This window comes from Diabrotica virgifera, chromosome 6, assembly GCF_917563875.1.
Source record: "Diabrotica virgifera virgifera chromosome 6, PGI_DIABVI_V3a".
Lineage (NCBI taxonomy): Eukaryota > Metazoa > Arthropoda > Insecta > Coleoptera > Chrysomelidae > Diabrotica > Diabrotica virgifera.
This window is the reverse complement of record NC_065448.1, coordinates 37186193-37201746: the sequence shown is the minus strand read 5'-3', so window position 1 is coordinate 37201746 and position 15554 is coordinate 37186193. Positions and strand designations below refer to the sequence as shown.

The 15554-nt window shown below is 31.8% G+C and overlaps 1 protein-coding gene across 3 annotated transcripts in view; it reads left to right on the top strand.

The window, feature by feature from the left end:
• The window catches only part of LOC126886860 (zinc finger protein 664-like), a 70888-nt gene that overhangs the window by 38850 nt on the left and 16484 nt on the right, over positions 1 to 15554 (top strand). Inside the window, exons 2-3 of one of the 3 annotated variants that reach the window (XM_050653972.1) lie at positions 10003 to 10125; positions 11897 to 14441. The exons of 1 other annotated variant lie outside the window; for it this stretch is intronic. In XM_050653972.1, the coding sequence (XP_050509929.1) occupies positions 10003 to 10125; positions 11897 to 11910 (137 nt within the window). In that variant the 3' untranslated portion in view covers positions 11911 to 14441. One more of the 3 variants, XM_050653969.1, reaches the window with a different exon arrangement.

Below are 15554 nucleotides of genomic sequence, written 5' to 3'. Positions count from 1 at the left end.
GGCCTATCTTAACGGGGGGTACCCTTCGTTTAAAGCAGTTTACTCGAGAAAGTGATTTGAACGTTCATTTAAGGGCACACACTGTAGAAAAACCTTACAAGTGCGAAATTTGTTTTAAGTCGTTTACTCAGAAAACTTATTTAAATCAGCATACAAAACATCACACTGGAGAAAACCTCACAAGTGCCAAATTTGTTTTAAGCAGTTTAGTGAAGCAGGTACTTTAAAAACACATTTGAGAGTGCACACTGGAGAAAAACCTCACAAGTGTGAAATTTGTTTTAAATCACTTACTCAGAAAAGTTCTTTAAATATACATATAAAAGTTCATACTGGAGAAAAGCATACAATTGCGAAAGGACCCTGCAACACTCCTTATGGAAAAGTGGTCCCGGTCAAATTTAACAAAACTTTGGTCAATGATAGTTCTCAGTGAGTAGATTAAAAGAGTCCATGACCATGGCACCTAGGTCGGAAAAACTATTATTCTCGAGTTACAGCCTCCTAAAGTTCTTAAATTCAGGTACTCAGGTTACGTTAAGTGCACTAATTCACGGTCAAGTGAATGCAAATATCTATTATTGAAAGAAGAGAGACTCAATTTCTTCGTGCATATTTGCGTGTTGCATATGGATTCGTGGTCAAAAATAGATGCATCATATTTTAGTCTTCAGAAAACCTCCGGAAAGTCCCCAGAAAACTGAAGAGGTACGATAGAAAATGTGCTGCTAGAGTGGCATAACAATTTTCATGAATGCTTCACACTTATGCAATACCAGCATAGCTGCAGTTCCACCTTATTTTTAGAAAACTAACACCTGAAAACCTGAACAGTGGCGGATTTAGGGGGGAATAGGGTAATTCCCCCCGTAACACGGTTCAGAATTATATAAAAAATTGTTGAAACACAAAAAATATATTAGCTGACATGAAACTTATAGGTCTGGATCCCGCGTATGAAAAAAAAGTTGATTAATAGCAAGCTGAAAATTTGTTAATAGCTTAAGTTGGTCTAGTCGGAGAAACTTTGATATATGGGAACACTGGAAGTTTTAATTGTGGAACGGTCAGACCACGAAAACGGCACATGTATTTTGTCCGACAGAACAGACTTAAACTCTCCGAACAGAGATTAAACTCTCATGCAAAAATCAGACTGCTATTTATCACCAAATGGACGTTTTAATGAGTGAAACATGTAGAATATGTCAAATGACAGGAATTATGACAGGTGATAAATAGCAGTCTGATTTTTGCATGAGAGTTTAATCTCTATTCGGAGAGTTTAAGTCTGTTCTGTCGGACAAAATAAATGTGCCGTTTTCGTGGTCTGACCGTTCCAAACTTTTAATCTGTTCCACAATTAAAACTGCCCCTGTTTCAGTGTTCCCATATATCAAAGTTTATCCGACTAGACACCCTTAAGCTATTAACAAATTTTCAGCTTGCTATTAGTCAACTTTTTTTTCATACGCGGGATCCAGACCTATTACTAAAAATAGACAAATTCAACCCAATTAACTCAAGACTTAGGAAAATTAAGGGAACTTATTGCACATATTATTATCTATGTCTTGTAGTTTGGGTTTATCTATTTTATGTATTTTGGGGTTGGTGTTTTATTGGAAGTCACCCCCCTCTCACAAGGCAAATGTTCCGCCACTGCTACTGAAGCGCCTTCAGAAAATTTAATAAAACTGTTAAGCATAATACGGACTTTTATTACGAGTCTCTTTAACGAATCCTACACACATAACAAATTTTTAACTAAACATACAAAAATTGAGCATGGGAAGGGCAAAAAATTTTAAAGTGTGATAATTTTATCATAATAGTTCAGAGAAATAAGGAAAAAAATATCCTGTTGGTGACACAACCCCTCGAGGCCGAAACCAAATGTTTTGAGTAGTATGGACATCTATAATAATAACATATGTTTCCTGCAGCCGATTTTGATAATATACATAGTTATAAACAAATGAAGATCAAAAAACGGTAAATTTTCGCTTTTTTCGTCTATAACCAAAAAGTTAAGCATTTTAGTAAGAATTTGAGAAAAAGAAAATTTGAGAGTAAGAAACTCATAAATTGTATAAAAAAACTTTAATATGGCGTTCGCTGAATTACTATCACTATCCTTAGTGGTTGCTCAGAAAATTGCAAAATAAATAATAAATTTTGAGTTTTTATAAATATTCATAACTTATGTAAAAATTAACTTCGAACCTTCTTATTACACGGAATGCTGAGACTTCTGGTGCTTAAATCATACCCTACATTTCAAAGCAATTGGTCAAATTAATATTTTGAAAGTTATTTAATTTGTTTATCCCAAATTATTTTTTTTTGCAACACTGCAACACATTAAAAAAAATGACAAAAAATAATTCTAAATAGTGCAAAATTATTTTGCAAGAACATGTGAATTAAAAAAAAGGGGGCTAACTTCGTCCCTAATTGCCAAGGAAAATTGTTTTTCTTTCTACATGTGTATAAAAATTCAGTCTTTCTTAATATGAAAAAATAATTTTTCTACGGGTAACGGTTAAAAATTTATTCTAATTGTTTATAAGTAAGAAAAAAATCGACATGCTTTTGCAAAATAATTTTACACTGTTCGAATAAACTGTCCGAAGAATTACTGTAGCCTCATAATTTTCTGACTTACAGCGTTGCAAAAAAAAAATGAATTTGGGACAAACAAATTAAATAACTTTTAAAATATTTGACCAATTGCTTTGAAATTTAAAATATAATTTAAGCACAAGAAGTCTCAACATTACGTGTAATAAGAAGGTTCTAAGTTAATTTTTACATAAGTTATGAACATTTATAAAAACTCAAAATTTATGATTTATTTTGCAATTTTCTAAGCAACCAATAAGGATAGACATATTCAGTGAACGCCATATTAAAGTTTTTTATACGTTTTAAGAATTTCTTACATTCAAATTTGTTTAAAATGTTTAACTTTTTGGATATAGACGATAAAAGCGAAAATTTACCCTTTTTTGATCTTCATTTGTTTATAACTATGTATATCAAAATCGGTTGCAGGAAACATATAATTAGTATAAATGTCCATACTACTCAAAAAATTGGTTTCGGTCTGGAGGGGGATGTGTCACGAGAAAAATCTTATTTCTCTGGACTAGAATGTTCTTTAAATGAACATAAAAAAGTTCACATTGGACAAGAACTTTTCAACGTAAGCAGTTATCAAAAGCAGGTGCTCTGAAAGAACTTACGAAATTACACATTAAAGTATGAAGTTTGCTTATAAGTTTCTCAATGAAGTTAAATGCATACGTCTGAATTCACCCTGGAGAAAGGTCTTAGGGCTGTTATATTTGTTTTTTCATGTCTTGGTCCAAGTGGTTTGAAAGAAACAATTGCAAATTTACCCCACAAAAGAATTTTTGAGATTTTAATTATAAAGTTATTTAAAAAATTTTTGATTTAGAATAGTTTTTTTACATGATGTAAACCCTGGTGAATATACACTGCGCGTCATAGAAAACGGGCACCCCAAAAAAATTAGTCATTTTTGATGTCGCATATCTCCTAAACCTGTTGTCCGATTTAAGTGATTTTTTGAATATGTTACAGCCTTATTCTTTGTCAGTAACCCTGTAATAATATTTTTGTCAAACAGGTAAATTTTCATTGTATACCGGGTGTACGAATCAAACTGTTTTTCTCACAAAGTTTGCAACACCCTGTGGAATATTCTAGCATTTATAAAATACTGAAATTAAAACCCAACTATAGCCTCAGGTTTTCTTAACATCCTGTTTTTTGATTCATTAGCTTATGTTGGATAATACAAAAGTTATGTACTTAAACAACTAGGCATGCTCTTTATCGGTACAGGGTGTTTCTAATGAAGTGCGACAAACTTTAAGGGGTAATTCTGCATGAAAAAATAATGACAGTTTGCTTTATAAACATATGTCGGCAAATGCTTCGTTTCCGAGATACGGGATGTTGAATTTTTGTTTACAAACTGACGAATGAAATTTGGTAGATTTTATGAGATAGTTATTGCGCATTTTTTGACATGCAACAAACATTTTATATTCACCATAGGTGCGCATACGGGTAATATGACCGATCATATTACCCGTATGCACGCCAATTTTGAATATAAAATTCTTAATAGTATGTCAAAAAATGTGCAATAACTACGTCTTTAAACCCTCCTAATTTCATTTGCATATCTCAACCGGTTTTAGGGCAATAAATAAATCGTCAGTTTCTAAGAAAAAATTCAACATCCTGTATGTCGGAAACGAAGCATTTGCGGATATATATTTATAAAGCCAAAGGTCATTATTTTTTCATACAGAATTACCCCTTAAAGTTTGTCGTACTTCTTTAGAAACACCGTGTACTGATAAAGAGCATGCCTAGTTGTTAAAGTATATAACTTTTGTATGATCCAACATAAGCGAATGAATAAAAAAGAATGTGTGTGTACTTTTGTACGCACGCAAGAAGTTATACTTCTACTACATATTATGTGATTTTTAAGACAATACCAAAAATTTTAAAAAATTAAAGAATAAAACGCACACAAACACATTGAAAAATGCCACAAAGAAAAAATTATTTCTGAACGATAATAATTGTTGGCAAAAATTTTAAATACGCATTCTCTGAAAAAAAATATATAACAAATATACTTACAATCATAAAATGGAAAAAAAAATAAAAAAAATAAAAACTTGCATCGGGAATCGAACCCGTGAACTTCATGGCGCTTTGATTCGTAATCGAAGCCTAGACTCACTCGTCCAATCCCACATTATTTCTCATGTGGAAAAATAGGGTAATTGAACGTTTTACTGTTTGACAGTTGAAGACATAAGTGGATAAAGGTCATATGTCACAAAATGATGTTTTTGAGTAATGAGCATTTTAGTGTCTTTTGTTTCAAGTTAATTATTTGTTTTATAAATTTGCATTGCTATACTTTTTTAAACAGGTATCTGAAGGTACTTTTTTTTCACTTTAAATTTAATTTAAAAAAAGTTACATTAAGCCAAATTTAAATTTTGTGGACATATTACCTTCATCCAAATGGTAAATGGTAGAAAATTTTTCAAATTTACAAATTTCACGTGGATAAAAGTATTATGTCCAAACGCAATTTTGGACATAATACCTTTATCCACTACAATTCGAAAATCATAGTGTGACATATTGCTTTAATACCTTCCTGTTATTTTTATTTTGCTAAAAATAGGTAATTTTAAAATTTTAAAAGGTTAAACAGCACATTAGAAGAACAAAAACCTAATAAAACAATTTTCTCAAAAAATGTGACATATGACCTTTATCCACTTATGTCTTCAGTTGTTTTAAATATATATGTAATTAAATTATGTAGTTTAAATCTTGTGGAAGAAAATATTAAATAACAAAACAGTAAGAAAACAATATATTAGATGAAAATTGGTAGAACTTTTGTTGGTAATCAAATTAAGTATGTAAATCAAAGCATTACATACCTACTAGATAAATAAATCTACGCCAAAATATCATAATTTAAAAATAAAAATCGGACCTAATTTGGGATTTCTCTCTAAAATCCCCATTCTTGAGAAAATAAATGTATGTATGTATTCCAACCTAATCCAAATGTTTAATTACAATATGATTATAATAAAAACTACTTACCAAATTAGAATGAGTTTTCCTTGTCCAAAATAGTCCAAAAGTCCAAAAATATAGGTATATGAAAACTATTTAAAAAGGCAGTATAACTATTAACTAACTTTGTTTCTTTTCACACAAATTTCAAAACGCAACAACCATAAATAATCAAACTACACTAGGTTCGCTTTCAAGATGCAGTAGAAAATAAACAAACCAAGACACGTTAAATGCTACTAGGAGTACTTCCGAATCATAATTTACAATGTATAAACTTTGGAAATCATGATTTGAAATGTACAATGTATATACATTGTAAATTATGATCCGGTTGTGCTCCTAGTGGCATTTAACGTGTCTTGGTTTGTTTATTTCTATTTCTACTGCATCTTGAAAGCGAACCTAGTGTACAGCTGTGCCACAGCCGCCATTTGGAATAATTTTTGACATGTCATTTGAACATCCAATCAGAACAAAGTTATAATGCGCATGCGCCGGGCTGATAGGTTTTAACATACAAAAATTCACCCTCTATCGCCGGTAAAGAAGTATAACTTCAAAAAATTTTAATATTTTATAAATGCTAGAATATTCCACAGGTTGTTGCGAACTTTAAGAAAAAAACACAGTTTGATTCGTACACCCGGTATACAATGAAAATTTACCTGTTTGGCAAAAATATTATTACAGGGTTATTGACAAAGAATAAGGCTGTAACATATTCAAAAAATCACTTAAATCGGACAACAGGTTTAGGAGATACGCGACATCAAAAATTACCCATTTTTTAGGGTGCCCGTTTTCTATGACGCGCAGTGTAGTTACCTTATAAAGATATAGATGTAAGAGAATTTTGGGAATTGTTGAAATTAATATTGACTGTAATGTTTAATGAGAGATAATTGAATATTTATATTTTGGTTTTTATTTTAGAATTTCCACAAGAGACGCACACATTGGAAATTATAAAAACGATACATGTACATTCAAGTCACACTTAAGAAAAACCTTACAAGTGTGAAATTTGTCGTAAACAGTTTACTCGTAAAGATTATTTAAGTGCACATGTAAGAGTTCATACTGGAGAAAAACCTCACAAGTGTGAAATTTGTTTTGGGCAATTTTCTCATGCAAGTTCTTTAAAACTGCATATGACATCGCACACTGGAGAAAAACCTTATAAGTGCCAAACTTGTTTTAAGTCGTTTACTCAGAAAATTAATTTAGATCAACATATAAAAGTTCATACTGGAGAAAAACCATATAAGTGTAAAATTTGTTTTAAGTCGTTTACTCAGAAAACTAATTTAAATCAACATATAAAAGTTCATACTGGAGAAAAACCTCACAAGTGTGAAATTTGTTTAAAGCAGTTTGCTCGAGAAAGTGATTTGAAAAGGCATTTAAGAGTGCATACTGGAGAAAAACCTTATAAGTGCGAAATTTGTGAAAAACAGTGAGGTGTAGCATTTTATTTGAAACAGCATATGAGATCGCACACCGGAGAAAAACCTTATAAGTGCCAAATTTGTTTTAAGTCATTTACTCAGAAAATTCGTTTAAATCAACATATAAAAGTTCATACTGGAGAAAATCTATACAAGTGCGAAATTTGTGATAAACAGTTTGTTCGTAAAGATGTTTTAAATGAACATGTAAGAGTTCATACTGGAGAAAAACCTCATAAGTGTGAAATTTGTTTTGGGCAATTTACTCGTGTAAGTTCTTTGAAAGTGCATATGAGATCGCACACCGGAGAAAAACCATATAAGTGCCAAATTTGTTGTAAGTCGTTTACTCAGAAAATTCGTGTAAATCAACATATAAAAGTACATACTGGAGAAAAACCTCATAAGTGTGAAATTTGTGATAAACAGTTTGGTGTACCATATTATTTGAAACAACACATGATAACACACTGGGGAAAAACCTTACAAGTGCGAAATTTGTGAAAAACAGTTTGGAGTAGCATTTTATTTGAAACAGCATATGAGATCGCACACCGGAGAAAAACCTTATAAGTGCCAAATTTGTTTTAAGTCGTTTACTCAGAAAATTCATTTAAATCAACATATAAAAATTCATACTGGAGAAAAGCCCTACAAGTGCAAAATTTGTGATAAACAGTTTCGTGTACCTTATCATTTGAAACAACACATGATAACACACACGGGAAAAACCTTATAAGGAAATTTGTTTTAAACAATTTACTAAGAAATATTCTTTGAATAGGCATATACAAGTTCACATGGTAGAAAAGCCTTGCAAGTGAGAAATTTGTGATAATCAGTTAGGTGTAACATTGCGTTTGAACAAACATATTAAATAATGATTCAGGTGTGCTCCTTGTAACAGTTAACGTGTCTCGGTTTGTTTTCTCGGGCAGATTCTTTGAAATGTTATATGAGATTGCATACTCTTAGAAAAACCTTAAAAGTGCTCAATTTGTCTTGAAGAATTCATTCAGAACAGTTTTTTAGCTTTGAACATACGATAGTTTACACTGGAACAAACCTTACAAAGGACCCCGCAGAAACCTTATGGAAAATGGCTCTCTGTCAAATGCTCTGAAACGTTGGGTTCTGGTAGTCTTTGATGTGTAGAACAAAAGACTCAATGGGCGCGTAGTTCCAAAAAAATTATGGTTTTAAGATATGAGCCTCTGAAATTTAGGTACAGTGAGGACGTTTGAGTTGGAATAAATTCATTTTCTCGAGAATGGGCAACTGTGGAGATAAATTACAGATCAGGTCGATTTTTATTTTTAAATTGTAATTTTTTGGCATATATATCATACTAGTGACGTCATCCATCTGGGCATGATGACGCAATCGATGATTTTTTAAAATAAGAATAGGGGTCGTGTGATAGCTCATTTAAATGGTTATTCAATTCTCTATTCACTAATATAAACATGAACGTAATAATTATTGATACAGGGTGCCCAAAAATTGTTTTTTAAATTAAATTAATTGAGACAAAAACAAGAATGTATATAGTTTATTTCATTCGAAATACATTTTACTGTTGTCCCAAAACAGGAAAGAATGTTTATTTACTAAATAACTATTGTTTTTCGCTTAAATTCAATGTTAAAGCTGCCACCCACCTGCCTCTTAGCAGTTTCAACATTTAATTTAAGTGAAAAGCAATGTTTATTTTTCAAATTACTATTTTCTCTGTTTTATGACAGCAGTAAAATGTGCTTTGAATTAAATAAATTATATACATTCTTCTTTTTGTCTCAATTAATTTAATTCAAAAATAAATTGGGCACCCATTATAAAGAATTATGTTAATGTTTAAATTACTGAATAGAGAATTGTATAATCTTTCAACTAAGCTGTCACACGACCCCTATTCTTATTTAAAAAAATCACCGATTGCGTCATCACGTCCAGATGGATGACGTCACTAGTATGATATATATGCCAAAAAATTATAATTTAAAAATAAAAATCGACCTGATTCGAAATTTATCTCCAGAGTCGCCCATTCTCGATAAAATGAATTTATTCCAACTCAAACGTCCTCACTGTACCTATAACTTCAGAGGCTTATATGTTAAAACCATGATTTTTTGGAGCAACGCGTCTTTTGTTCTACAGATCAAGGACTACCAGAACCCAAAGTTTTAGAGCACTTGACAGAGAGGCATTTCCCATAAGGTTTCTGCAGGGTCCTTTCAAATTTGTTTTTGGCTGTTTACCACAGCACCTAATTTGAAAAACATATGACTGTGCATACTGTAGAAAAACCTTATAAGTGCGAAATTTGTATTATTCAGTTTTCGCATAACAAATTTTTAACCAAACATGCAAAAATTGACTACGGAAGGGAAAAAAAACTGTTAAGGTGTGACAATTTTAAACAGTTTATTCATAAAGTTCTTTAAATGAACAAAAGAAAGTTCACATTTGACAAGAACTTTTCAACGCAAGCAGTTATCAAAAGCAGGTGCTCTGAAGTAACATACGAAATTAAACATTAAAGTATGAACTTTGCTTAGAAGTATCACTTAAAATGGAATTTAAATGCATATATCTAAGTTCACCCTGGAGAAAGGTCTTAGGGCTGTTATATTTGTTTTTTCATGTCTTGGTCCAAGTGGTTTGAAAGAATTGCAAATTTACCTTGCAAAAGAGTTGTTGACATTTTAATCATAAAGTTATTAAAAAAATGTTGATTTAGAATAGTTTTTTTACATGATGTAAACCCTGGTGAATATAGTAACCTTATAAAGATATAGATGAAAGAGAATCTTGGAAATTGTTGAAATTAACATTGAATATGTAATGTTTAATGAGAGATAATTGAAAATTTATATTTTGGTTTTTATTTTAGAATTTCCACAAGAGACGCACACCTTGGAAATTATGAAAATGAAAACAATACATGTACACTCAAGTCACACCGGAGGAAAACCTCACAAGTGTGAAATTTGTTTTAAACAATTTAGTGAAGCAGGTAATTTAAAAAAGCATTTGACAGTGCACACCGGAAAAAAACCTCACAAGTGTGAAATTTGTTTTAAGATGTTTAGCCAATCAAGTAATTTGAAAACACATTCGGCAGTGCACACGAGAGCAAAACTTTACAAGTGTGAAATTTGTTTTGGACAGTTTTCTCAGCTAGCTTCTTTGAAGAAACATTTGAGAGTGCACACTGGAGAAAAACCTCACAAGTGCAAAATTTGCCATAAACAGTTTCCTCGTAAATATCATTTAGATAGACATGTACGAGTTCATACTGAAGAAACTCCTTACAAGTGTGAAATTTGTTTTAAGCAGTTTAATGAAGCAGGTCATTTAAAAATACATAAGAGAGTACACACTGGAGAAAAACCTCACAAGTGTGAAATTTGTTTTGTGCAATTTTCTCATGCAAATTCTTTCAAACGGCATATGAGATCGCATACCGGAGAAAAACCTTATAAGTGCCAAATTTGTTTTAAGTCGTTTACTCAGAAAGATCATTTAAATCAACATATAAAAGTTCATACTGGAGAAAAATCTTATAAGTGCCAAATTTGTTTCAAGTCGTTTGTTCAGAAAATTCATTTAAATCAACATATAAAAGTTCATACTGGAGAAAAACCTCACAAGTGCGAAATTTGTCATAAACAGTTTGCTCGTAAAGATAATTTAAATGAACATATAAGAGCTCATACTGGAGAAAAACCTCATAAGTGTGAATTTTGTTTTGGGCAATTTGCTCATGCAAGTTCTTTGAAACAGCATATGAGATCGCACACCGGAGAAAAACCTTATAAGTGCCAAATTTGTTTTAAGTCTTTTACTCAGAAAACTCCATTAAATCAACATACGAAAGTGCATACTGGAGAAAAGCCATACAAGTGCGAAATTTGTGATAAACAGTTTATTCTAGCATGTTATTTGAAACAACACATGAGATCGCACACCGGAGAAAAACCTTATAAGTGCCAAATTTGTTTTAAGTCTTTTACTCAGAAAACTCCATTAAATCAACATACGAAAGTGCATACTGGAGAAAAGCCATACAAGTGCGAAATTTGTGATAAACAGTTTATTCTAGCATGTTATTTGAAACAACACATGAGAACGCACACTGGAGAAAAACCTCACAAGTGTGAAATTTGTTTTGTGCGGTTTTCTTGGAAAATTTCTTTGAAACATCATATGAGATTGCACACTGAAGAAAAACCTTAAAAGAGCGCAGTTCGTTTTAAATAGAGATGGTACAGAATAGCATTTTTCGGTAATAGGTTGGAACTGAACCTATTCCAAGCAAATACCTATTCCAGAAACCTAATGCGAGTTTATGATTCCGACATGAAAAGACAATATATGGATCGCCCTAGCTCGTTCCTAATAGTTGTGCTGCTATTGTCTTCCGCTGTTCCGCTGCCCCAAATTCAAACGATCAAACTAGTGGGCACCTATAATTTTGTATTTTTAATCTAGCTAGAGGATGTATGTAATTTGATTTTTAAATATATTTATATTTTTTACCATGTTTTTCCTACAATTCGTAAATCTATATTATAACACCTCTTAAAACAAATTTTTCTTACATGTAATTATGAGTTTTTAAATTACCTAAAGTCGAGGTTTATTCAGAATTCGTTTATACAAATGGAAAATGAAGACACTAATTTACTACAAAAATAGGATCGATTAGATTATAGTCAAATAAATAAAAACAATGCGGTAGAGTCAAAATTTTAACAGTTTTAAATGACAACTATCTGTTACAGCCGTATCGACCTGAAATCCTTTTAAACCCATCACAGATGTGAGATTTTGGAATCGAAACAGTCAACAGACGCCGCCGATGCCTTTCTCTATGGTACCTATTCCGAGAGATCAAATCTCTCGGAAAAGGAAAGTGTACCTACTCAACTACGGCCAGCGCTGGAATCGAGACCGATGCCATCAAAGTTTTGTCACTTTTGTAATACGTGGAATAGTCGAACCGAACATATTCCGACGTACCCGCTCCTGTTCCATCATACCAACCCTCAGCCGAAACGAACGTCACCGATGCATTCCCTACTAAATAATTTACTCAGAACAGTTCTTTAGCTGAACATACGATAGTTCACACTGGAACAAAGCTTGCAAATTTCAAATTTGTTTTTGGCAGTTTGGCAGCAAGTAATTTGAAAAATATATGACTGCATACTCTAGAAAACCTTATACGCGCGAAATCAGTTTTCACATATGTAACAAATTTTTAACTTTAAATTGAACATTACCTACAAACACAAAAAGTAATGTTATGCTACCTTTTTTTAAACCATCAAATGAATCTTAGGAATTTTATTTTCAGTTAATTAACAACTATTTTGTATCTATGCAACCATATGTACTTATCAACATTGTAAACTTTCATTTATAATAGTGGGGGAGCGAAATATGCTAAATGTGCAGTCACTCGAGCGCTTTGGGGACCTATTTGGTTGTGAAGAGTAAGTCCTAAAACCAAAAAAAGTTAAGTACAGTTTTCCATTTTAGTGGGCGCTTGCCATTTTTTTTTTTTTTTTATTAAACTTTGCAAATTTACAATCTGCTATTAAAAGCTATTAGTAAATGTGAGTATTGCAAATACATGAGAGGAGAAGTGCCATTTTTTAATTGAATTTTCCATTTCCATAACAATCGTTTTTTCCGATTATAGCGCCATCTATTCATAATTTGAAAAAATGTTTCGAATAAAAGTTGCTTATTTTTACGTAAAGAATCCAAATCTGGAATAAAAATTTGGGGCTCCTATTTAAGATTTTAAAGTAACCCCCCATCCCAACTCCGTGGGTGGTTGTGTTTGGTACCATTCGATAGATTTTTCAAAAATATTGAATTATATTTTGCAGTTTTTCGATCTAATGTTTATTTTGCGAAATATCGCGGGATTTATATTTAAAATTTTAAATTTACCCCCACCCCTCTCCGTGGGGGGTCATGTTTGGAATCATTCAATAGATTATTGAAAAATATTGAACACATATTTTTTAGTTTTTCGATCTAACGTTCATAACTCGTCCATTTCCTTACGTCCCGCTCAAATCGTTAGATTTTTGAAATATACACTGTTTTGAATGTTCTTAACTTACCTTATCTTAATCTCACAATTTCGAGTACATATTTTTAAGGAGAGATTTTTTTTCGGGCCCCCCTTAACGAACTCCCCTGTGTTAAGAGCCAATATATGGTAGAGGTACATCTGCAGGGCACCAGGTTTCTCCCCATATGATAATCTGACGCGCTCGAGTAACTGCAAAAATCCCCGCTTGGGCTCCCCTACCATAATTGTATTGTAACTATTATACTTGTAATAAATAATTTATAAAATTCGTTTTGCGTATTACATATCTCTTTCCAGCTTCACTTCACATGGTAGTTGGTTTAGGAAGAAACAACATAAATTTTATATTAGGAAATTTAGTTAAGTTAATCCAGAAATTTGTTAATTTGTTGATGCGTGAGACTGGCGCCCTCATTTTGGTTTGTTCAGGATCTGTGTCTGGTTTTATTTATTTAACTTTCTGTTTTATTCTTCCAGCTCTCATTCTTTCACTCCCAAATTATTTTAGAAAGAAAACTGTTTTAATTTTATTCCTTTTTCTGGCTCTTGAATCCCATCTTCCTTTTGGTCTCTTGTTTCTCGAGCTTACTTAGCCGGTACTCTATTCTATTCTTCTTCCTTCCTTCTTTTCCGTGCTACACTTTCTTTACTTTATTTCAAATTGACTACTAATTTCGACTATCTTTCCTTTCCAAAGCTGAGTTTAGGGTAGCAACAAGAACTTTCCAAAGTAAGTAGGTTCTCTGAAGTAACTTACCAAATTACACAAGAAGAAGTATGAAATTTGCTTGTTAAATGCATATATCTAAGTTCACCATGGAGCAAGACCTTAGGGCTGTTATATTCGTTTTTCATATCTTGGTAAAAATTGTTTGAAAAAAACAATTGAGGCCCTTAGAACACAAGGGGTATAAGTGACAAGTTTTGAGATAACTTTGTTCAAAGTCCTAGACGAATTTAAAAAATTTAGGTAGGTACTACTTAGCATGTTTTCACTGACATGTCATTTTCGTTCATTTTATTGTTTGTTTGTGTAGAAAATTTGAAGCCACCATGTTTTCTATGTGTTTGAGACTCCATTTTTGTATTTAAAACCCAATTTTCCAAAATTTTCACTTATACTCCTTGTGTTCTAAATTGCCTCAATTGCAAATTTACCTTGCAAAAGAGTTGTTGAGATGTTAATCATAAAGTTATTAAAAAATGTTGATTTAGAATACATAGTTTTTTTACATGATGTAAACCCTGGTGAATATAGTAACCTTATAAAGATATAGATGTAAGAGAATCTTGGAAATTGTTGAAATTAACATTGATTATGTAATGTTTAATGAGAGATAATTGAAAATTTATATTTTGGTTTTTATTTTAAAATTTCCACAAGAGACGCAGATTATGAAAACAATACACGTACGTTAAAATCACACTGTAGAAAAACCTTACAAGTGTGAAATTTGTCATAAACAGGGGCCTGGTTCTAATTCAAATTTCGACTGAAAACATGTCGCAATCAATATGGCGACGGTTGAAATGCGACTGTGCGAGCCTTGTGGATTTTAGTTGAACTAACGAAATGACGTCACGAAATAGCGACTATCGAAATTAATAGCGACTCCAAAAAAGTTTCTGATATTATAATTTCGACTGTCGAAATTGTTGTGACATGCACGGACATGAATGAATGGCCGAAAGCGAGGTTAGGTTTAGTTTAGATGTGTTTTGTTTATTTCTTGCAAGGAAAACTAAAGCAAAAGGTATTAATATGGCTGGGTTTTATGGAAATTTGCTGGTTTTGGAGGAATTAGATAGAATAGTATTAAATTAGAAATATAATAAAAATATAATAATTGAGAATTTCCACAATGTGAATTATCAACTCAATGGAAGATGCAAGGTAATAATCTGGGAAAATTAGTAAAAAAACAAGGAAAACTATGTACCAGCTATTTTATTGCTGGACATGCTGGAATCAAATCTTAAGATTTCATATAGCTATGCAAAGTCCGCAGAAAGTGTACTATTTGGTTTATAAACAAATTAGTGCTCCGAAATCTTTTTTTCAATTATTGCACTGTAACTCGGAAGATTTTAACGTTAAACCAAAAACACTCACATAAAAATTCACTGTAATTTAATTCTGCACATATGTAGATATTTTTTTCGATTTCCTTCGGCGGAAATTTTCCTCTGAAAATTCGAGTTTTTTAAACAAAATCTTTAATTTTCAACTAAAATCTTAGGGAAGTAATTATTTATTAATAATTAAATAACTTGGTGACACAAATCTTTTTTTGTTATGAGTGTCTTGAAGATATGAAAATTTGTATGTA